Below are 25109 nucleotides of genomic sequence, written 5' to 3' on the forward strand. Positions count from 1 at the left end.
GCTGTCACTACTTCCGTGGCCTTTAAACAAAATAGATCTCTGCAAAATATATTCGACGCAACCTATTGGAAAAGCAAATCAGTGTTCGCGTCTTTTATCTTAAGAATGTCCAGTCTCTTTACGAGAACTGCTACACTCTGGGACCATTCGTAGCAACGAGTGCAGTAGTGGTGGGGGCTCCACCACTACAATTCCCTAATTCCAGAACCTTTTTAATCTTTCTCTTGGAATATTTTTGGGTTGTCCGGAAGGCTAAGAAGCCTTTCGCATCCTACTTGATTTGGCGGGTGGTCAAAATCATTTCTTGAGAAGCGCCTAGATTAGAGGTTTTGATGAGGACCTTTAGTATGGGTTGCAACCCTTCATACTTCAGCTCCTAGGAGTCGCTCAGCATCCTATGAGGATCGCGAGGCTCAGTAAGGAAGACGTACTTAAAAAGGCAGAGTAATTGTTCAAGTCGTCTTCCTTACCAGGTACTTATTTATTTTATGCTTGTTATTTTGAATAACTGCTAAAATAAAATACGGAATACTTAGCTCATAATGTCAACTTGTTATGCTGGTCTCTACCCACCCCCCTGGGTGTGAATCAGCTATATGATCATCGGGTAAGTTTGATTTTGAAAAATGTTATTTTCCTTAGTAAAATAAATTTTTGAATATACTTACCCGATGATCATAAATTAAAGGACCCACCCTTCCTCCCCAATAGAGAACCAGTGGGACAGAGGAGAAAATTGGTTCGTTGTTGACATCGAGTACTTGAGTACCTACTTGACAGATGGCGCTGTTGATGTACACCCCCACCTGTATAGCGATCGCTGGCGTATTCCTCCCGTAGGTTTTTTCTGTCGGGCAGCAGGGATGCAGCTATATGATCATCGGGTAAGTATATTCAAAAATTTATTTTACTAAGGAAAATAACATTTTTCAATATTAATCTTACCCGATGATCATGTAGCTGCAACTCTGTTGCCCGACAGAAAAAACCTAAGGTCGGGATACGCCAGCGATCGCTATACAGGTGGGGGTGTACAACAACAGCGCCATCTGTCGAGTAGGTACTCAGGTACTTCTTGTCAACAAGAACCAATTTTTCCTCTGTCGTGCCACCGGCAAGACCTACTTGATACGCTGTTGTTTCTGGAGTTGATTTCACGCTTTTTGGTGATGTATTCTCTCTAGATATTAGCTTTCGCTGTACAGGAGTTATTATCATTAACTTATCAAGCTTTTTTGATTAGTTTTGGATTAATTGTTGACGACTTTGATAGATTTTGGATTCCCCCCTTGGCTAATTCAAGATGTCTGACCATTCTCAAGTCCCTAAGTACAGGCAGTGTAGCGCTAGGGACTGTTCTAGGCGTCTTCCGAAGGCCTCTATAGATCCTCACACCGTTTGTTCCAATTGTAGGGGTAAATCCTGTCAATTGGAAGATCGATGTGAGGAATGCGCTGGGCTTTCGGAATTCGATTTTAATGAATTCCTTAAGAATGCACGTAGGCTAGAGAAGGATAGGATCAGGAGGAGTTCGTCTCGCTCTTTTGATTTTTCCTCTCCCCATGCCCCTCAACCTATTCCTTCCCCTGTAGTGGTGACTCCCGACCCTTCTACTAGTGCTCAACCCTCGATGGCGGACATGATGCGTGCCATTCAGGCTCTTGGTGACAGAGTGGAGTCATTAGCTAATGACCGCAATCAACTCTTGGCCGATGTCAAAGAGTTGAAAGCGAAAAGTGCAGTGGGAAGTGTAGTGAGTGCAAGTGCGGTGAAAAGTGTCAGTGTCAGTGTTACGCATGAGGGTGCATCTGTTCGTGCCAGTCGTCCTCCCAGTCCGGGACCTCTTGCAAGCTCCCAAGCCCAGGGGAGAAGCAATGTCGAAGGACCAAAGGGTTCGACAGGCTTTGATCAGCGTACAGATGTACCCTCAGTGGTTGCGGACGTATCTTGCAGAGATCGTCCCATCCACAAACAGACGAGTGAGCCCATTCATTCCTCGTCTGTGGAAGAAGTTTCTAGGCAGAAACGTTGGACCAAGGTCTCACGACCTCTCAAGCGCAAGGTCCCTTCCGAGCGAGTCCAACGGCCCAGGTGTAGCCACTGGGTCAGTTCGGACTCGCCGCAGTCTTCCGAAGACTGCACACCTCCCAAGAGAGGTAGAGTGGTTCCGCAGCAGGCAATCACTCCGTCTGTTGCCGCACCAACCACGGTAGACCCTAAGTGGTCTATGCTGCAATCTATGCAGTCTCAGCTTGCTTCCTTCATGCAGGAGTATCGTGCTGAGAAGGTGGACACTGCACCTGTTAACCTACAACCTGCCACGGTTGTGCGCTCAGCAGATACTGCGGCTGCCTGCTCCCACACTCCGCCTGTGAGAGCTCCACCACCGATGCGCAGTCGACCCTGCCAGACGCATGTTGACGTTAGCCGACGTGCGGCACCCTCTGTTGACATGCGTGAGCTACCGCATCAGCAGTGGGAAGGTGCTGTCAAGCTGCCATGTTTTGACGCAATGCGGCAGTCTCCGCAACCCACGGCAGTCCCCACCACGCACCATCACTCCGCTTTTGTTGTTGCCAGCTCTCAGACTGACCAGCAGCGGCATGATGTTGGATCCAGTGCAGCTGCGCATGCACCCGTGCTGCCGGATTCAGCCGTTCAGCTTTCTTCTCCACCTTTGCCGCTTCCTCCTCAGCATTCGGATGAAGGAGTCTCTGATGACGACGAAGCTGCGCATTTGGACGATCCGCACTCCGACATAGAAGAACCCAAGACTACGCCTCCCTCCTTAGACTTTAGGAAAGTCCTTGCCCTGTTTAAGGAGTTGTATCCGGACCAGTTTGTGTCTGCAACCCCGCGCTCACCTCCCTCTGAGTTCGCTTTAGGCATGCAGTCAGCAGCTCCTGCCTTTACGAAACTCGTACTCGCGCGCTCATCCAAGAGAGCTTTGAGGGTACTGGGAGAGTGTTTGCAGTCCAAGAAGCAACTTGGGAAGACAGCCTTCATCTTTCCACCGACCAAGCTTGCTTCCAAATCTAGCGTCTGGTATGCCACGGGAGAAGATCCCGGCTTGGGAGTTCCTGCCTCTGCCCAGGGCGACTTCTCAAGTCTGGTTGACTCTCCCCGCAGGCTGGCTATGAGACGCTCCAAGATTTGCTGGACCTTTTCGGACATGGACCATCTGTTGAAGGGAGTTTTTCGTGCTTTTGAGATCTTCAACTTCCTGGACTGGTGTTTGGGAGCGTTAAGCAGAAAGACCTCCCCTTCGGATAAGGACTCTGCCATGCTCATCATGTCATGCATGGATAAAGCCATTCGGGATGGGTCTGGCGAGCTTGCGGCTTCGTACGTGTCTGGAGTTCTTAAGAAGCGAGATCACCTTTGCTCCTTCTTGTCTGCGGGGATCACTCCATGTCAGAAGTCGGAGTTGACGTTTGCTCCGCTTTCCAAGTGTCTCTTTCCGGAAGAGCTGATCAAGGGGATTGCCTCCTCGTTGATCCAGAAGGATACCCATGACATGGTGGCTTCATCCGCACGTAAAGTCACAGCTGTACCTTCCGTGCCTAGACCTAGGATGGACACACCAGCGTCTAGGTTCATTCCGCCCTTTCGTGGCAGAACCTCCAGCAGAGGAGGTACCCGTGCCGACAGTCAACGCGGCAAAAAGAAGAAGGGTTCCAAGTCCTCAAAAGGCAGAGTCTGACTGCCAACCTCTCCAGACAGCAGTGGGAGCCAGGCTCAAGAACTACTGGCAGGCCTGGGAGAACAGGGGTGCAGACGCACAGTCTGTGAAGTTGCTAAGAGAGGGGTACAGGATTCCATTCTTGCGCAAGCCCCCTCTAGCAACTACTCCCATCGACCTCTCTCCCAGGTACAAAGAGGAGGACAAGAGGCTAGCTTTACAGCAAGAGGTGTCTCTCTTGCTACAAAAGGGAGCGGTAGTCATAGTCTGGGACCATCAATCCCCGGGCTTCTACAACCGTCTCTTCTTAGTAGCGAAGAAGACAGGAGGGTGGAGACCGGTGCTGGACGTCAGTGCTCTCAATGCTTTTGTCACCAAGCAGACGTTCACCATGGAGACGACGAAGTCGGTGCTAGCATCGGTCAGGAAGGAAGACTGGATGGTCTCGTTGGACCTAAAGGACGCGTACTTTCACGTCCCCGTCCATCCAGACTCCCAACCTTTCCTAAGGTTCGTCTTTGGAAAGGTCGTTTACCAGTTCCAAGCCCTGTGCTTTGGCCTAAGCACGGCACCTCTAGTGTTTACCAAACTGATGAGGAATATTGCCAAATTCCTGCATTTGGCAGACATCAGAGCCTCCCTCTATTTGGACGACTGGCTTTTAAGAGCTCCGTCAAGTCGTCGCTGTCTGGAGAATCTCAAATGGACTATGGATCTGACCAAGGAATTGGGTCTCCTGGTCAATATAGAAAAGTCCCAACTCGTCCCATCCCAAACTATAGTCTATCTAGGTATGGAGATTCAGAGTCGAGCTTTTCGGGCTTTTCCGTCGGCCCCCAGAATCAGTCAGGCCCAAGAATGCATCCAGAACATGCTGAAAAGGAACCGATGTTCAGTCAGAAAGTGGATGAGTCTAACAGGGACGCTTTCATCCCTGGCCCAGTTCATCGCGTTGGGGAGACTCAACCTCCGACCCCTTCAGTTTCATTTAGCTACTCACTGGAGAAAGGACATGACGCTAGAAGCGGTCTCAGTTCCTATATCCGAAGAGATGAAGTCTGCACTGACTTGGTGGAAGAACAGCATTCTTCTCAAGGAAGGTCTACCACTGGCTGTTCAGACCCCCGACCACCTTCTCTTCTCGGACGCATCGGATACGGGCTGGGGTGCGACATTGGACGGACGGGAATGCTCGGGCACGTGGAATCCGGATCAAAGAGCACTTCACATCAATTGCAAGGAGCTACTGGCAGTTCATCTGGCCTTGAGAAGCTTCAAGTCCCTCCTTCTAGGCAAGGTGGTGGAGGTGAACTCCGACAACACTACAGCCTTGGCGTACATCTCCAAGCAAGGAGGGACCCATTCGAGGAAGTTGTTCGAGATCGCAAGGGACCTCCTCACCTGGTCAAGAGATCGAAAGATATCGCTTGTAACGAGGTTCATTCAAGGCGACATGAATGTCATGGCAGACCGCCTCAGCCGGAAGGGTCAGGTCATCCCCACAGAGTGGACCCTTCACAAGAATGTTTGCAGCAGGCTATGGGCCCTGTGGGGTCAGCCCACCATAGATCTGTTCGCTGCCTCGATGACCAAGAGGCTCCCAAATTATTGCTCACCGATTCCGGACCCAGCAGCAGTTCACGTAGATGCCTTTCTTCTGGATTGGTCCCATCTAGACCTGTATGCATTCCCCCCGTTCAAGATTGTCAACAAGGTACTGCAGAAGTTCACCTCTCACGAAGGGACACGGTTGACGTTGGTTGCTCCCCTCTAGCCCGCGAGAGAATGGTTCACCGAGGTACTGCAATGGCTAGTAGACGTTCCCAGGACTCTTCCTCTAAGAGTGGACCTTCTGCGTCAGCCGCACGTAAAGAAGGTACACCCAAGCCTCCACGCTCTTCGTCTGACTGCCTTCAGACTATCGAAAGACTCTCAAGAGCTAGAGGCTTTTTGAAGGCGGCAGCCAGAGCGATTGCCAGAGCAAGGAGGACATCCACTCTCAAGGTCTACCAGTCAAAATGGGAAGTCTTCCGAAGCTGGTGCAAGGCGAATTCAGTTTCCTCAACCAGTACCTCTGTAACGCAGATAGCTGACTTCCTTTTACATCTAAGGAATGTAAGATCCCTATCAGCTCCTACGATCAAAGGTTACAGAAGCATGTTGGCAGCAGTCTTCCGCCACAGAGGCTTAGATCTTTCCACCAACAAAGATCTACAGGACCTCCTTAAGTCTTTTGAGACCTCAAAGGAGCGTCGGTTAGCCACACCAGGTTGGAACTTAGACGTGGTTTTAAGGTTCCTGATGTCAGCAAGGTTCCAACCGCTTCAATCAGCCTCTTTTAAAGATCTCACTTTGAAGACTCTTTTCCTCGTTTGCTTAGCAACAGCTAAAAGTCAGTGAGATACACGCCTTCAGCAGGAACATAGGTTTTACATCTGAAACGGCTACATGTTCCTTACAGCTTGGTTTTTTAGCTAAAAACGAGCTCCCTTCTCGTCCTTGGCCCAAATCGTTCGAGATCCCAAGCCTGTCCAATTTGGTTGGAAACGAACAAGAGAGAGTACTATGCCCAGTAAGAGCTCTTAAGTACTATTTAAGACGTACAAAGCCATTACGAGGACAATCAGAAGCTTTATGGTGTTCTATTAAGAAACCTGCTTTGCCGATGTCGAAGAACGCAGTTTCTTATTACATCAGGCTTTTGATTAGAGAAGCCCATTCTCATCTGAATGAGGAAGACCATGCTTTGCTGAAGGTAAGGACACATGAAGTTAGAGCTGTCGCTACTTCAGTGGCCTTCAAACAGAACCGTTCTCTGCAGAGTGTAATGGATGCAACCTATTGGAGAAGCAAGTCAGTGTTCGCATCATTTTACCTTAAAGATGTCCAGTCTCTTTACGAGAACTGCTACACCCTGGGACCATTCGTAGAAGCGAGTGCAGTAGTAGGTGAGGGCTCAACCACTACATTCCCATAATCCCATAACCTTTTTTTAATCTTTCTCTTGAAATGCTTTTTATTGTTGTTTTTGGGTTGTACGGAAGGCTAAGAAGCATTTCGCATCCTGGTTGATTTGGCGGGTGGTGAAATTCTTTCTTGAGAAGCGCCTAGATTAGAGGTTGTGATGAGGTCCTTTAGTATGGGTTGCAGCCCTTCATACTTCAGCACCTAGGAGTCGCTCAGCATCCTAAGAGGATCGCTAGGCTCAGTAAGGAAGACGTACTTAAAAAGGCAGAGTAATGGTTCAAGTCGACTTCCTTACCAGGTACTTATTTATTTTATGTTTGTTATTTTGAATAACTGCTAAAATGAAATACGGGATACTTAGCTTCTAATGTTAACATGTATGCTGGTCTCCACCCACCCCCCTGGGTGTGAATCAGCTACATGATCATCGGGTAAGATTAATATTGAAAAATGTTATTTTCCTTAGTAAAATAAATTTTTGAATATACTTACCCGATGATCATGAATTTAAGGACCCTCCCTTCCTCCCCATAGAGACCCAGTGGACCGAGGAGAAAATTGGTTCTTGTTGACAAGAAGTACCTGAGTACCTACTCGACAGATGGCGCTGTTGTTGTACACCCCCACCTGTATAGCGATCGCTGGCGTATCCCGACCTTAGGTTTTTTCTGTCGGGCAACAGAGTTGCAGCTACATGATCATCGGGTAAGTATATTCAAAAATTTATTTTACTAAGGAAAATAACATATTTTTCATGGAAATAACTCTGTGAATGTAAGTGACTTTGGAATTTGTAAGATTTCTTATAGAGTAGTATAAGTTTGCTTTGATTTCTTGATAATCATGGGATACTTTCTTTCTAGCTCCGTATTTATACAAGAGACGGCCTGTAAAAACGCTTGTGATGAAAAGTGGGAAGAAAGCTGCAAAAGGTAATAAATTGTGAATATATTTTTCGTTGCAGTATGTTGGAATAGAATATGTATTTACTAGGGATATGCAACATAACCTACTCAATTGTATCACTTGATAACAAAAACTATTAAAACTTGACACTGTAGGTCATGCTCATATCAGACTACTATGATAAATCTTTTAGCCAGTTAGTTTCAGGAATGAAGCTGAAAACTACAGTATTTATCTTTAAAAGAAATTGATTTCCATGTTTCACCATAATTATATTTGTTCCAATGCGAAACAAACCATTCGCTCTTTGACATAGGTATTAATGTTAAATCAAACTTGCAAATGTCAATAAAACTTTTAACAAGATGTCAAAAACCATATCGGTTGTTATTTGTGGTAGCGGGGTGTACTCCCCCCCCCCCACCCCCCACCCCGTTCACTCATAGCTTTTCACTTTGATCTTAGCCGTGGTAGGAGAGAGATGTCTCCTTCCACTTCATTGGCTATGCCAAATGAATTTGTGTTCTCGTGAGTTGGGGACTTGATTAAACTGAAGACGCCATTAACTCTTTAGGTTGGTTGAAGGTGAGTAACTGTTGCTAGGGGCTTTCCTTTACCACCTTGGGGTTAGACTTTTCGGAAGTCTTAGGGTCCGATATCTTCTAGATAGGAAGTCTGTTTCGTGTGTGTTTACCAATCCGTCAGTGGATACACACTAGCAACTTTCATCCCAGGGCTTTGGAGGCCAACCTCATTTATTGGAAGCAGTTGCTTGCTGCGACCGATCACCTGACTTGGTCAACCATCAATCGGAATTTTGCTTTTTAAGCTACCTCTTGGGGCCGTCTGGTACTTAGCGAAAGTTATTCTTTTGCGTGAGAGATATGCTTTCCTTTTTTTTCCCTCTGAGCCCACCAACCCTTTGGGGTTTCCAGCAGACGCAGTTGTCCTAGCCTGGTAGCTTATCTCACCAGGTAGCTCAGATTCTGTCTCGCATGTCGATGTGAGAGCACTGTATCTCTTCGCAGATACTGAGAGAACCAGGCAGTTGTCTCAGTGGCCGAGGGTGTCAAAGATGAAAGCTAGCCTTTCACCTGAGAGTTTGCTTAATGTAAGCAATCTCTTACTTCCTCACAACGCGATTCAGGCTATGGTGACCCTGGATCATGGCGCCAAAGGTGAAAGCCTCTTTTCACCTGAGAGGTTTGCTTAAAACAAGCGATATCACAATTCCTCACGGCGCAATTTGCTCTCTAGTGATCCCAGATTGCTGCGCCAAAGGAGGAAGCTAGCCTTTCACCTGGAGGGTTGCTTTAAACAAGTAATCTCTCAACGCCTGCAATGCAGCCTAAGCTCGCATGAGATCCAAGCTCTCAGTGACCCTGGATTGCGGCGCTAAGGGTGAAAGCTGGCCTTTCACTTGGGAGTTGCTTTACACAAACGGTCTCTCAACATCTCGCGACCTGGGCTCACAGTGTGCCCAGATTGCAGTGCCAAAGGTGAAAAGTATGTTTGGCTTGTAACAAGCAATTTTTCCTAGTGTGTGATCCTGTCTCGTGACACAACTTAGAATCGCAGCTCGATCCAGGCTCACAGTGAACCTGGATCACACAGTTGCTCTTTGAGCCAGTCACTGACTAGACCCCTAATGTTCATGAAGCTGTTAGGAATCTAGAATTAGAGTTCAAGGTTGGTTTCTTACGAGAAACCTGCGTTCCTTGGTAGCTACAGTAAGTGTATGTTTACATACGCTATCCAGCGTCCACATTTTAAGAAAGTACTTATGGAAACAAATTCCTTTGAGAGCCTGAGTCTCCGCTGCAAGGCCTGAAATAAAGTTTCCGGATTATTTGACTTTCCCCTACTAATTTCTTTCTCTCGTAAAATTACGGTAGAAATCTTGGGTTAGCCAGTAAAGGTTCCAAAATTTTTCAGACGACTTGACTTGGTGATTCAGAATTCAGCTGTTTGAAGATGAAGGAAATACAAATTACTTTAGATTTGTAGCTTCTCCTTTCATGACTACAGGATTATGATCCCGCATTTGACTCTATCTTAGAAAAAGCGACAAGAATTCATATTTGCTTGTGTTTAGCCTTCCCAGAGTTTAGAAACCATAGAATGCACCAGTACAATAGTAACACATTCACATTACACATGGTTTGATGGGATTGTGTTCCTTTTTATCTGTTTCTTCACTCACATTTCATTTTCTTGAAAGCTTTATGCATGTTGATTTTGGACAAACTATTGTTCGCACATTAAAGTTATCTGCCTCAGGGAAGTATCTGTCAGCTGATGGCAATCAAACGAATGGAAACGGTTGCTCAGGCACGTAATCTTTAAAGACTGTTAGGTTGTAGGTTCAGTGAATACTTCTAAGAACAAAGAAATTTCAACGGTTGAGTTTTCTTCTTTAACAATCCTTGATTTCTATGTTTTTAGCTCTTGCCACTTTTGCTCTGGGCTAGCAATTGTTGTATCACAATCACCTGATAAGCAGCTCTGGATTGTATACACACAACAGATTTTACAAACATCTTTGGAACGTTTTCCATCTGTGCATGTTTTGCTAATCTATTTAGCAATATCTTGATATTTTATTTGAGCCTTCTTTTATTAACTTTCTTAGTAGAGCTACACTAGATGGACTGCTAGGGTTTGCACGTTTTTAAGAGAGTGGCACGACATATCAAACATTCTCAAGTCATGCTACCTCCCCTGCCTGCACAGAGGAGTGCCACATCTAACACCTGTAAGTAGGTTAGTTACTGGGTGAAAAGTAAACAAATCCTGAAAGATACAGACCTGAGCATCAGGTTAGCACTGCATTATTATAGGCAATATATTTACTTCCCAAGGGCTGTAACAGGCAGGGTGCTAATATAGAAGCGAAAGGAACCTTCTTACACCTTTGGCACCAGCAGATCCTCTTGTATTTGAGGATCTGTAAGATAGTGTTCATGAGAACGCTTCCCCAGCACGTCCTCCTCTCAGAATGAATGTGTTTGCTGAAATCGCTCAATGTGAGAATAGGCACCTTTATTCTCAACTCTCTTAGCTCTCTGATCCTTTGTGGATCCTTGGCAGACACTGGCTCACGCTCTCAGCACAGCTATCTGTGTCTATTTCACACTCTCTGTCTCATGAGTAGAGAGCGGGATACAAGTTAGTGCACCTGTGGCAAATCTCGTTCACGATCATACATCAGTGGCGAGTCACGATCACGAGCAAGCGCCATTGGTAATCTCGATCAGGGGCAAGTCACGTCCATGAGCGCGAGCCAGGGGCAAGTGTCGTTCACAGGCATTACGCAACAGGGGCCAGTCTTGTTTTACAGTGACGGGTGCATGCCAGTGCAGAATCTTGTCTTGCGAGTGTTTGCCAGGGGCGAGTCTCGTTTCATGAGTGCTCTCCATGGGAATCTTGTTTCACGTGTGCTCATTAGGGGCGAGTCTCATTTCATGAGCACTCACCAGGGTCGAGTCTCATTTCGTGTGGGCTTACCAGGGCCGAGTCTCATTTCGCGTGCGCTCACCAGAGGGAGAATCTCGTTTTCACAAGCAAATGCCGGGACATGAGTGTGTGTCGGTGCCGAGTCTCATTTCACTCGTGCATGCCAGAGGTGAGGCTTGATCAAGATTGCAAACCAGTGGCAAGTCACGTTCCTGATCTGTGTTCCAGTGTGACTTGTCACTAGAGAGAATTGGTTCTTTTGAACCAAACTTTCTGAAACTCAATTATTTACAGGAACTTCCGGCTACTCAATGCCTCGTCACAAGAGTCTTAAGAGACTCTGAGAGTCTCCAGGTAAGCTCGCTAGCCGTCTCCAAGGACATGGATGGTCCTGTTATAGCTACATGTAGAGCTTCCTTTTTCCCCACAACTTGCTAGACCAACCACATACTTAGATTTACAATCAAACAATGGGATACCTATGACATCTAGGCTGGAGAATACATTATCTAGCATCTTCTTACTAAGAGAGGGTTTTTGCAGCTAGTAGCAAAACAGATGTCTTGTTACCTTGGGAGGTCCCTGACCTCAGTCTACCAGACAAAGTAGGCAATCTTGTGTAGTCAGCATCGTGAAAAGGGGGTCTCTCTACTTGGAATCCCACTAACCTTATTGTGGAAATCTTACCTTTTTTCTCCGAGAAGAAAATCTCTGCACAGTCTTGTGGTGAAGCTATTCTTCAGCCTCAAGCCATGTCTTTAAACTGAATGGGGTTGCTATTTCCTCCTCGGTAGAGTGGGCCATGTTCCTGCAGAGTCTGAACAGGCTTGCCCTCAGTCGGAAATGAGACCACCTTCATGGAACATTGTCCGTTCCTGGAAAAGAACGCTTATGAGTCATTCTGGCTTCAAACCGTGATCTAATTCGGGAAATGGTTCTTCTCACTTTAACCTCCATTAAGAGGTTAGTGAGTCACATGTTCTCCCCTGCGGCATCGTCCATTTTCGGGTATGGGGCAAGTTTCGGTCAGCTTCATTCCTGAGTTCGTTGTTAGACTCAAATTCTGAGCTGACAATCCTGGTTGTCGGTTGTACTGCAAGAGTGCTGATGCACTACTTAATTGAGTTTGACTTCATACCTCTTATCTTTGCTCCTCATCAGCAGTCGAAATCAATGTTCTAATGCACCACTTCATGATAATACATTGAAGGGAGGATTCCTTTGTAGGCAGGCCAAGGCAAACATTAGTAATTCAGTTGCATCATGGGATTACATCACGTTTGGAGAATTAGAGGCAGGAGGGACAGATGGAAAAAGGAATCAGGTCGGTATTTCCTCAATGGCAATTGTACCCAGAGCTTAAGAAGTCAATATATGTAATATGCAATTTCTTTGCCTAGTTCAATCCTAAATTTTATGAACACATAAATATAAACCTGTAATTCACGGTACCTTTTCAGCCCTTTTCTCCTGCTTAGGAAGCTAAACTGTCACAATCTCGAGCACTCTTTCTGCCATCAGATCAAATAGGAAAGTTGTTTGTATGATTGTTAATACTAACACAAACCAAAAGGTATAAAAAGCTTATCAAATAAGTATGAATAATTACTGTAATGATTAGCCAAGTGGTAAGAGATTCTATGGTAGCCACCAGGGAGAAAGGAATAAAAAGGACTTGGGTTTGTATTATAGAACAATATTTTATAACAGTTTATGATTAACTTGGCAAGAATGATAATAACACAATATTGTACAGTATAGACAGAAGGCCAGTTTTGTGAGACCCAGATATAGCATAACCATCACCCTTCTCTATATTGTAGCCCCCGTCCCATACACATGCCTAAAGCATGTGAAAGGAAAGTAAATGGCAGAATTGATTGTATTAAACAGATACATTTTAGAATTAAAAAGAAAAAAATAGTGTCCAAATACTAAAAGCAGAATTACCTTTTCTCCTCTCTTAGTCATATGACCATAGTATTATTACTTGTATACTCTAAGTACAGGTACTGTACTGTACTATGCAGTTCAGTGTTTTTATTTTATTGACTACAGTGTTGTGACGTCTATGAACAAAAGAAAATTGAGGTAGATGTGTGAATGTCATAGTATATAATGTATAAAGTATTTTAAATCACTGCTTGATAATCACCTGCCATCCACTTACCTAACCCGTACATTAATTATACTGAGAATAAATTTTGTTCAATCCTAGGAGAAAGAGTTTATATATATCACTTGTACTAATGATTTCAAGGACATTTATTTTCTTATGCTGTAAATCTATATGTTTATTTCCATTTATTCAGGGTGCATCGGGAAACTAGTCCGACAGAAGACCAAAGACTTGAAAGGATCTAGTTTATGCAACAGTGAACTTGGGGATTTAAACTCTGAAGATGTAGATTCTTCAGACATCATTATCTTTCAAAAAGCAGTAAGTCTTCTTAAATACTTGATTGTCTTTAGTCAGATTGTTTTACACTATTTAACAAGTCTTTCAGATGTACACGTAATTCGGTGTTCATCACCAAGCCTATCATGCAGATGTTTTTAATGTTTGCAGTAGATTTGACTGATCATATTGTACAAGTGAATTGATATTTATTTTTCATCAGATATGATTGGTTTGATAAAGCTCATGCTCTTGTGTAAAGGCAATTTATAAAAATTGTTAGGCATGGTATGATGCAGTAAGCTGTCCTGTATTTGTATACTTTTTGAATTATTGTAAATATAAGAGGTATTCCATGTTTGGGATCATAATGTTTTTCATTTTACAAAGAGGTTAAGGGTTCTTGTTACTGAGGGTAATGGTTTTCCTAGACCTTTATTTATAAATAAGATTTTTTCTTGTTGATACAGTGACAGCATTGCTTTGTAACTCATATGACCTCACAATGGGAGATTGATGTTGTTCAGTTTACTGGTTCTGCATGCCTATTGAAACTTGAAATTGAATTTTTGTTTCTTTTAGTGTCTCCCTTATCTTGTGCCTTTGTTTTTAAAGTATGCTTTTGTATGGACTAACTTTATTACTTTTGTAAATTATTCTTACCTCCTGTGCTCTGTACAACTTAAGGCATTGCATTCACATCTCCAGGTGGAAGGCATGGGACAAGTTTCATGATCCCGTAGTTTAACTATTTTCATTATTAAGTTTTTCCCAGCATAGAATTTGTTGTGTTCAGTCAGCTGGTGGTCTCATGATGCTCGTCATCTGGTCATAATTTTTTTAGGAACCTTAAGAAAAACTTTTTCATAATGGTGACATTCAAAGCCTCTGCCAAAGTGTAGTGAAAAGCCATGTTACCTATTCCCTGTAAATGGCTTTACCCCTTCTATATACTAGTTTCAGGTTTTTTATCTGACTTTTTATTGTAGTTTGTTGGGCTACATTTATTCTTTTATTTATCTCCAGTCGGGTTTCTTATGGATATGGTTCCTCTTTTTTCCTTTTGATCAAACAGAGTTCTGCTTATACTGATAATATGCCTTTTGATCAAGGCACTTAGTAACATTACAAGAATGGCATCTGTGTTCTTAAACTACTGTTGTCACTTACCTCATGTAGGCTGTTACCTTACTGACCTCCACATCAGATGACAACCAGCTATGAGCAGTTAATTTTTTTCAATGATGTGAAGTATGATTTGAGAGCTGATCACATTCAAGAAAGCGATAATGTCCAGTGGCTGGAACTCATACATATCTTGAAGATTGAGATGTTTTGCACTTGTATTAACCCTTTTACCCCCAGGCTATTTGGAAATTTCCAACCCTTAACCCCCAGGGGGTTATTTTTTTCCCAGCACATTTTGCAGTATATATTTTTTAAATCGCTCTAATAGCCTTATTTTTTGTTATAGAGAGGTCAGGTTGGTCTCATTCTCTTGGAAAATGCCTGAAGTTTCTCAAAAAATTATCAAAAATATGAAAAAAAAAAATTTTTATAGCATTTTTTTGCAAGGACGTACCAGTACGTCCATGGGGGTAAAGGGATGGCTTTTGTGAAACGTACCAGCACAGTACGTCCTTTGGGGGTAAAAGGGTTAAGGAAGGAGGAACTGTTAGAAGAGTAGTAGATATGGAAATAGCAGGACGGCCACCTGTAGGAAAGCATAAGTAATCATGGAAAAAGTATAGAGGGAAATCTAAACTGTTTGTGGAATTAGGCGGAAATTGTATTGTACAAGACAGAAGAGAGTAGAGGTAACATACTGTATTTTTATACCCCTGAGAGGAAACAGTTCTTGTATAGACCTTGACAACAAGGATGGTAATGATCAGGATGCTATCATCTCCCCAATATAATGAAGAGCAAGTGTCTGGCTATATATACAAATCTATATATATATATATATATATATATATATATATATATATATATATATATATATATATATATATATATATACTGTATATATATTTTTTTGTTTTTTCCTCGGTTACGCTTAGCTCGCCCCGTCCCTCAAGAAAGGAAATAGTCATACCCTAGTGAGAAGTGGGGTGCGTGTGAATTTCTTATATAAATATTTAGGTATCATTTTTGACGGGTCGCATACAACAGTTATTATTATTATTACAAGTAAGCTACAACCCTAGTTAGAAAAGCAGGATGCTATAAGCCCAAGGGCTCCAAGAGGGAAAAAAACATTCGCTGCAAGTTTGAACTTTGGAAGTTCCACCAATTGAATTGCCTAATTAGGAAGATCATTCAACAATTTTGTCACAGCTGAAATAAAACTTTAAGAATACTGTGGAGAAGGCATGACTATTAGAATTATGAGCAGGTTGGTACTGTCTGGGAAGATCTGAATACAAAGAATGATCAGAGTTATGGAAAATCTTATGCACCATGCATAAAGGACTAATTGAAAGATGGTGCCAGAGATTAATATCTGGATCAGGAATAAGAAATTTAATAGACCGTAAGTTTCTGTCCAACCAATTAAGATGAGATTCAGCAACTTAAAACCAGACAGGAGAATAATACTTAAAACAAGGCAGAATGAAAGATTTAAAACACTTCTTCAGAATAGATTGATCACCAAAAATCCTGAAAGACTTTCTCAATAAGCCAATTTTTATGCAGTCACAGAAGAAACAGACCAAATATGTTTCTCAAAAGTAAATTTACTATCAACACCTAAAACTTTAAAAGAGTTTGAAAGAGTTGAAGAAACATGATCAATGCTGAGATCTGAATGTTGAACCACTGTCCTCAACCTGCAATACTTACAATCATACAGTATTTTGAGTTTTGTTAAGTTTCAACTTCATGCAGTTAAAGACAAAGCAATGCAACTTGTACCAAAAGAATGTCACAAGTAGATTGCATTGCTTCTGCAATGAGCATAGCAAGGCACGGCTTAGGTATTATTCCCACCGGGAATTTATACTGTAAATTAGTGTTCACTTTTTACATAAAACTATGAAGGGAAAGTAAAACTTCTATGTTTTGAATGATCCCAAGTTGTAATTTCTTATGTAACAATAAGAAAATGATTACTGATTGGTGGTAAAATCTAGTCATGTTTTGCTTTACTGTCAAAAGCTTTGTCATAATCACTGGTAGATCCCAACCTTTGGATTTACTTCACTGCTGCACAGTTATTCTATGTGGTCATATGAACATTGTCTCAAAGCCTGGTACCTACCTGGTCCTTGTCTTTTGCTGGCACTATTGCTGAAGATTAGTCCTGTTTGGTTCTAGGCTTATGTTCACTGTGAGCTTGGTTACACACGACATTGTTTACGAAGGTCTGCAAAAAACTTTGCTTTGTTTCGTGCTACTACCATGCACCTGGGTTATGGCAAGATGTTGGTATCGTCCCAACACACGATTGTTTAAATCCTTAAAACAACATCTCTCTCATCTCATGATCCAAGTTTAGTCTTCACCCTGCCATCTGCCTGAGCTATGACTGGACTCATGCTCACCATTTCTACTGTTGTGGGATTTCTCCTGCAAGGATGGAGATAGTGTATTAGCAGAACACTTTAATTGCTTCATCAGGAAACTTGAGCAATTGAGAGTGTACCAGTGCATTAGGCTCCTCATACTAGAGGAATCTATGTTTGCGTTGCCACCTCAATCTAAGAAACCTCTGAAGGGAAGTATTTACCTTTAAGCACCAGATATTGGAGGAGTAGTAGGGTTAAACGTCCTTGTCAATGAAGATTGAAGGGCTAAAGAGAAGGGATAGCCAACAAACGCTGAAAGGATTCCCTAATCTGTTTTACAAAAGGTCTACATAGATACTGCTTCAAGTGGTTGATACACTTTCCCCTTTTTGTAGTTAACATAGATTACAGAAGAAATTGTTGGACAGGGTGAACCGAAATATTTGTGAAAAACAAAAAGATTATAGGGGACTTGACTTGAGCTCAAGAAATTATCCAAAACATCTGCCAATGGCTGTGAGTCCTTAACTACCACCAGTGAGGGAGGTTATGCTGTTGGACATGAGGCAAAATCAGAATCAAGGAAAATGAGCATTTGTCATGGCACTAAAGCAACTTTCCTTTTGATTTTACTGTCAAAATACAAACTACACTGAGTAGACACTCAGTTTCTGCAAACTGAAAAAGTATACCTGGTCCATGCACATTATACAATTGTTTGGGATCCCTATTGATATCAGAAACAGTGCATCACAGCATGTTTTATTTGGTAAGCTATTATGCTTGCTCATGTGTTTCATAAATACCACGCGAATAGGCTAAGAAAATTACTTAGATGGGTTTGTGATGACTAACTTTAATTTTTAAATGTTTTCAGTTTGAAGGGTAATTTGTTTATGGGTTGTGCAATTACTTTTATTAATGTTACAGGATGAACTTGAGAAAGGAATTCAGGGTGAAGATAGTCCAACGGATGAGCGTCTGTCTGGTGCAAGGGAGGGCGAGTCCAGTAATGAGAGACTGGTAAGTAGGCTTTTTTTCTAATCTAAAGTACTTTTACGAAGAGCAATTATAGCCTTTAAATCTTTTGTCAAAATAACTTGTTCTTGCCATTTGTCTTTTATAAGTTGTTGTTCAACATGAATAATGAATGTTGGATTTTAAATATTTAACTTAGCCGGTGAATATATAATAGCTGCTCCAGCGGCTCGACAGAAAACACACACAAAAACTCGCGAGCGATCGCTATGAAGGTTGCGGGTGTGCCCACCAGCGCCAACTATCGGCCAGATACCGCATATACATGTAAACAGACCCAATTTTTTCTCTGTCGGCCTTAACGACAAGACGTATCAATACTCGCTGTATAACCTGGAGTTTTCTCAACATATTTGGTGAAGTACTTCCTTTTGGTTTGAGCTTTCGCAGTGCAGGTGTTTTATCTTCAACTTAAATCTTGAACACGTTTTTGGATAGATTTAATTTTTGATGACTTTGGATTGTTTTTTTTTTGGACTTTCTTTGACTTTTAAATGGCCGACCCTTCCCTTAGTACGGAAGTGTGTTTTAGGCTTTTAGCAATTATCTTATCACGTTATAAATTAATTATAGATTTTCCTCTATATATTTTATATCTCAACCGCCTTTATTAGGCCTCTTCGATTAGCTTTCCATTTATAATAAACATCAAGATAAATTTTAATGATTTGTTTATATGCGATCTGTCCTGAGAGTAGGCGGTCCTAACTTGGAAACCGAAGTTAAACAACATTGAGCCCTTTCAATCGTAAATAACTTTTACAGAGCAAATGATTTAAAACTTATTAAATGAATATTTTTTAGTAAATATTTTATGAAAGATTTTCTTTGAATAGTCTTCGTACTGTTTCAAAGATGAACTAACGTTTAGTTTATTTATGCTACGCAGTTTGCGCTCTATCGTTACGATAGAGAGAGAGAGTATCACGGTTTCACTTTGCAGAAAGAGTAAATCGATTCTGACGTTTTGTTCATTCTTCTTTCAAAGCTTAAATGTTTTAAATACTATTTTAAAGGAACTTTTTAATTGAAAAACCTTTCAGTTTTTTCCTTTGGTCAAATAACCTGTTTATTGACGAAAGGTAAGTGGGCTCTTCTCTTCGGTGCGAAATCAAGAGAGAGAGAGAGAGAGAGATAGAGACGGAGAGAGAACGTTCCGATCTTTATTCTCGTCCCAAGCGAGTAACGTTGTTCTCGAGTCAGCTTTTTACTCTCGTCCCTGGTCTCTGTACGGGGAGAAAGGATAAAACGTTTTTAGTTTTTATTCTCGTCCCAAGGCACTGTACGCTGAGAGATTGAAAACGTAGTTTTGAATGAACTAGTGTTTAGTCTCCTTCCCAGCCACTGATCTTTTTATCTTAAAATATGTTTACTGTTTTTTTGCTTGTATTAATGTGCTTACATTATACGACTGATTTCGCAATTATAACCTTTTGATGAGGGTAGAATTGCGTGCTTCAGGTAGAAATCAGTTTTATTCATACCTAATGTGAATTGTTAAAAAATTCGATTTCAGTGAAATAAGTGTAAAACAGAAAATCGTAGTGATAAAGTGATATTGCGCAAAGTGTTATCAGTGTTGCGACCGAGGGTTCGTCTGTTCGTGCCTGTCGTTCGCCTAGTCCGAGACCTCTTGCAAGCTCCCAAGCCCAGGGGAGAAGTAATGTCGTACGACTTATGAGTTCGAGAGGCCTTGATCAGCGAACAGACGTTCCCTCTATGGTATCAGGCGTATCTCACCAAGATCGCCCCTACCATAAGACGAGAGAGACGATTTTCTCCTCGTCATCCGAAGGCTTTTCGCATAAGAAACCGTGGAGCAAGGTTTCGAGGCCCTTTAAGCGAAAGTCAGTCCTTTCAGGACAGGTCCAGCGTCCTGGTTTCAACTATTAGGACAGCTCTGACCCTATGCAGTCATCGGAAGACTGCTCACCGCCTAAACAAAAGCGTAACACAGGCTCCGAGAGTCTTTTTGTAGGCAAGGTTTTGCAGTCACAGACGTTACCCTCGTCTCTTACCGCAACCATTCCCGTTGATCCTAAATGGGTTGTACGGCAAGACATGCAGAATAAGCTTGCCTCTCTTATGGAGGACTATTCTGCTGAGCAGGTTCACGATGATCCTCGCCGCTTAGCTGATCGAGATCCTGGCCGTCAGCCGCCCCAACGAACCTTTGCTCGTCCTGTTGACGTTGACGTTACAAAGTCACGTCAGTCACATTTTGTAGAACCTCACTCGATGCAGTCCAGTGTTGACTTTCAGCCGCTTGTGGACGTTCAGCCGCTGCCGCATGCTCTTGTTGACGTTCAGGACGTTCGCCAACCAGCGAAGTTGACTTGTTTTGACGTTGAGCGTCAAGCACCGCAGTCAAGAGTTATTTTGACTGCTCAGTCTAGGCAGTCAAGGCAGTCTCGAGTTGACGTCGAGCGTCCTCCCGCACCTGTTGGTTATTGCTGGTCAGTCCTTTAAGCAGTTACATGACATAGCGTCCTTGACTGCTACTGTTGCTCCTTTGCGTGTGGACTCTGCGTGTCAAGCATTGCCACCACGGCAGGTCTCTCCCTTGCTTGAGACTCAGCTATTGTCGGACAAGGTTCCTTCAGATGAGGAAGTTGCTGTTCCCCCTCCTACTGATATTCCCTTGAGGACTCTGTCAGACGGAGAGGAGCCTAAAGCTGCTCAGCCCTCTATGGACTTTAAATAAATCATGCTGATTTTTAAGGATCTTTGTCCGGATCTTTTTGTAACTGCTGCTCCTCGTTCGCCTAAACGTCAGAGTTTACACTAGGCCTAGCTACTTCGAAGCCGTTGTTTTATAAGCTAGTGCTCTCTCGCTCTTCTAAGAGAGCTTTACGTTTGCTAGGCGACTGGTTTATCACCAGGAGGAGTTTGGGGGAGACAGCCTTTGCTTTTCCTACTTTTAAGCTGGCTTATAGAGCGAGAGTCTGATATGACTCGGGAGAAGTTCTTGGCTTGGGAGTTCCTGCCTCTGCCCAGATAGACTTCTCAAACCTCATAGACTCTCCCTGGCACCTGGCCATGAGACGCTCCAAGATTTTATGGTCGACTTCAGAGCTAGACCATCTCCTGTTAGGAGTTTTTTTCGAGCGTTTGAAGTTTTGCTGTTCAATTATGTCATGCATAAACAAGGCTTTCAGGGATGGCTCCAATGATCTGACAGCCACGTTCTATGCAGGAACAAGTCCCTCAGGGATGGCTCCAATGATCTGGCAGCCACGTTCACTGCAGGAGTACGTAAGAGGCAAGTGCGCTCAATGTGTTCATTGTCAAGACAAACTTCACGATGAAGTCTACCAGGCTGTCTTGACAGCATTAATGGAAGGCGACTGGATGGTCTCTCTCGACCTTCAGGAGGCATACTTCCACATTCCTATACACCCGGATTCCCAACCGTTTCTGAGGTTTGTTTACAGGAATGTGTGGTACCAGTTTCGAGCCCTGTGCTTTGGCCTCAGTCCTGCTCCTCTCGTGTTTACGAGGCTCATGAGGAATGTGGCAAAATCCCTCCATCTATCGGGGATCCGAGCCTCCCTGTACTTGGACGACTGGCCTCTCAGAGCATCGTCCAGTCTTCGCTGTCTGCAGGATCTACATTGGACGTTGAGTCTGGCCAGGGAGTTGGGACTTTTGGTCAACCTAAAAGTCCCAACTGATCCCATCCCAGATTATTCTATATTTGGGGATGGAGATTCGCAGTCCAGTTTTTTCGGGCTTTTCCGTCTGCCACCGAATAGAACAAGCCCTGCTCGAAGTCCAACTAATGCTGAAAAGAAAACGTTTGCTCAGTCAGGAGTTGGAACAGTCTCGTAGGGACTCTCTCATCCCTGGAGCAGTTTGTCTCACTAGGGAGACTACACCTTCTGCCTCTCCGGTTCCATCTAGCCTCTCAATGGAACTAGGACAAGACGTTAGAGACGGTATCATTCCCAGTCTCTGAACCAGTAAAGGCATGCCTGAAATGGTGGGACAGCAATATCAGTCTGAGAGAGGGACTATCCCTAGCAGTCAAGAACCCAAACCACGTGTTGTTCTCAGACGCGTCGGATTTGGGTTGGGGTGCGACCCTGGACGGTCGGGAATGCTTGGGTCTGTGGACCTCAAGTCAGAAGAGCATGCACATCAACAGCAAGGAGCTATTAGCAGTCCACTTGGCCTTGATGATATTCGAAAGCTTTTTCGAAACTAAGTGGTAGAGGTCAACTCAGACAACACCACAGCTTTGGCGTACATCTCCAAGCAAGGAGGCACACACTCCTTCACGCTGCTCGAGATCGCAAGGGACCTTCTCTTATGGTCAAGAAATCGAGGCATCTCCCTGTTGACGAGATTCATCCAGGGGGACTTGAACGCCTTGGCAGACTATCTCAGTCGGAGGGGTCAGGTGATACCCACGGAATGGACCCTCCACAAGGACGTGGGCAAGAGTCTTTGGGCTACTTGGGGTCAACCCACCATAGACCTCTTTGCCTCCTCGTTGACCAAAAGGTTACCAATCTATTGCTCTCCAGTCCTAGATACAGAAGCAATCCACATAGATGCGTTTCTACTGGATTGGTCTCTTCTGGACTTATATGCATTCCCACCATTCAAGATAGTCAACAAGGTACTGCAGAAGTTCGCCTCTCACGAAGGGACAAGGTTGACGTTGGTTTCTACCCTCTGGCCCGCGAGAGAGTGGTTCACCGAGGTACTTCAATGGCTGGTAGACTTTCCAAGAAGTCTTCCTCTAAGGGTAGATCTGTTACGTCAGCCCCACGTAAAGAATGTCCATCAAAGCCTCCCCGCTCTTCGTCTGACTTCCTTCAGACTATCGAAAGACTCTCAAGAGCTCGAAGCTTTTCGAAGGAGGCAGCCAGTGCGATTGCAAGAGCTAGGAGAGCTTCTACCATTAGAGTATACCAGTTGAAGTGGGAAGTCTTTCGAGACTGGTGCAAGTCAGCATATGTGTCCTCGTCCACTACCTCTGTAGCCCAAATCGCAGATTTTCTTTTACATCTGAGAAAGGTTCGCTCCCTTTCAGCTCCCACGATTAAGGGCTACAGGAGCATGTTGGCTTCGGTCTTTCGACATAGAGGCTTAGATCTTTCCAACAATAAAGATCTGCAAAATCTCCTTAAGTCTTTCGAGACCTCTAAGGAACGTCGTTTGGCAACTCCTGGATGGAACTTAGACGTGGTCCTAAGGTTCCTCATGTCAGACAGGTTTGAGCCATTACATTCAGCCTCCCTGAAGGATCTCACCCTCAAGACACTTTTCCTAGTGTGCTTGGCTTCGGCTAAAAGGGTCAGTGAACTTCATGCCTTCAGTGAGAACATCGGCTTTTCTACAGAAAAAGCCACTTGTTCACTTCAACTTGGTTTCCTGGCCAAAAATGAACTGCCTTCTCGTCCTTGGCCTAAATCTTTTGATATTCCTTGCTTATCAGAGATCGTAGGCAACGAACTGGAAAGAGTATTATGTCTTGTTAGAGCTCTTAAGTTCTATTTAGCTCGTACTAAGTCATTACGATGTAAATCTGAGGCATTATGGTGCTCAGTTAAGAAACCATCATTGCCTATGTCAAAGAATGCTTTGTCATATTTTATCAGATTTTTAATACGAGAAGCTCATTCTCACTTGAATGAGAAAGACCAATGTTTGCTTAAGGTTAAGACGCACGAAGTTAGAGCTATAGCAACCTCCGTGGCCTTCAAGCAAAATAAATCTCTGCAAAGTATTATGGACGCGACTTTTTGGAGAAGCAAGTCAGTGTTCGCGTCACTTTACTTAAAAGATGTCCAGACTCTTTACGAGGACTGCTACACACTGGGTCCATTCGTTGCAGCGAGTGCAGTAGTGGGTGAGGGTTCTACCACTACATTACCCTAATTCCAATATCCTTTTTAATCTGTCTCTTGGAATGTTTTTAATATTGTTTTTTGGGTTGTATGGAAGGCTAAGAAGCCTTTCGCATCCTGGTTGATTTGGCGGGTGGTCAAAGTCATTTCTTGAGAGCGCCCAGATTAGGGGTTTGATGAGGTCCTGTTGTATGGGTTGCAGCCCTTAATACTTCAGCTCCTGGGAATCTTTCAGCATCCTAAGAGGATTGCTGGGCTTCGTGAGGAAGACAGACTAATAAGGCAGAGTAATCGTCTAAGTCAACTTCCTTACCAGGTACCTTTATATATTTGGGTTTTGTTATGATATAACTGTCAAAAACTCTAAGCATATACGCTGTAAACTTAATTAACTCTGGTCTCTACCCACCACCATGGGTGTGAATCAGCTATTATATATTCACCGGCTAAGTTAAATATTTAAAAATGATATTTTAATTATAAAATAAATTTTTGAATATACTTACCCAGTGAATATATAAATTAAAGGCCCCCCCTTCCTCCCCGATAGAGACCCAGCGGGATGAGAAAAAATTGGGTCTGTTTACATGTATATGCAGTATCTGGCCGATAGTTGGCGCTGGTGGGCACACCCGCAACCTTCATAGCGATCGCTCGCGAGTTTTTGTGTGTGTTTTCTGTCGAGCCGCTGGAGCAGCTATTATATATTCACCGGGTAAGTATATTCAAAAATTATATTTTATAATTAAAATATCATTTTAATCATAACTCCAATTTGATTAAAATTTTGTATTATTGTTAGAACAATTACTATAGTATATGTTATATGCCTTCTTTATGGGAATTAATACAGTCCTTAATTATACTTACACATGAAATAAACACATTGCAACTATTATGAGTATGAGATCTTTCCTAGTCAGTCTTTTCTTAATTTAGCTAATTTTTGAAGACATGCCTCTTTATTGTTAAAGCCTGCGATGTCATTTTGTTAAAGATCATCTGAATTGTATGTATCTTAGGAAGGAAAATCGAGGTGTCTAGTTAGATGCCATTTCTGTGAAGCTCCCTTTCATGGTCTGGAAGAATTGAAAACTCATGTCCTAGAAGTTCACAAGTCTTCAGAAATAAAATTTAGGTGTCCTCAATGTCCCGAGTCTTTTCTGAAGATCAGTTCAATGACCAGCCATCAGAAAAGGAAGCATCAGGATTTGTTACAAAGGTATTAATCTGTATGGAATTGAAATGTATTTTTGATTAAGGGAAAATGTCCCCCTATTCAAGTGTTTCTT

The 25109-nt window shown here is 43.2% G+C and overlaps 1 protein-coding gene across 2 annotated transcripts in view; it reads left to right on the forward strand.

Annotated features, from left to right (window-relative positions):
- The window catches only part of LOC137654732 (zinc finger protein 271-like), an 88957-nt gene that overhangs the window by 14982 nt on the left and 48866 nt on the right, over positions 1-25109 (forward strand). For both annotated transcript variants that reach the window (XM_068388641.1, XM_068388643.1), the window contains exons 4-7: positions 7513-7581; positions 13324-13451; positions 17852-17944; positions 24840-25039. In XM_068388641.1, coding sequence (XP_068244742.1) covers positions 7513-7581; positions 13324-13451; positions 17852-17944; positions 24840-25039 — 490 coding nt within the window. The remainder of the gene's footprint in view (positions 1-7512; positions 7582-13323; positions 13452-17851; positions 17945-24839; positions 25040-25109) is intronic.

Source organism: Palaemon carinicauda, chromosome 15, assembly GCF_036898095.1.
Source record: "Palaemon carinicauda isolate YSFRI2023 chromosome 15, ASM3689809v2, whole genome shotgun sequence".
NCBI lineage: Eukaryota > Metazoa > Arthropoda > Malacostraca > Decapoda > Palaemonidae > Palaemon > Palaemon carinicauda.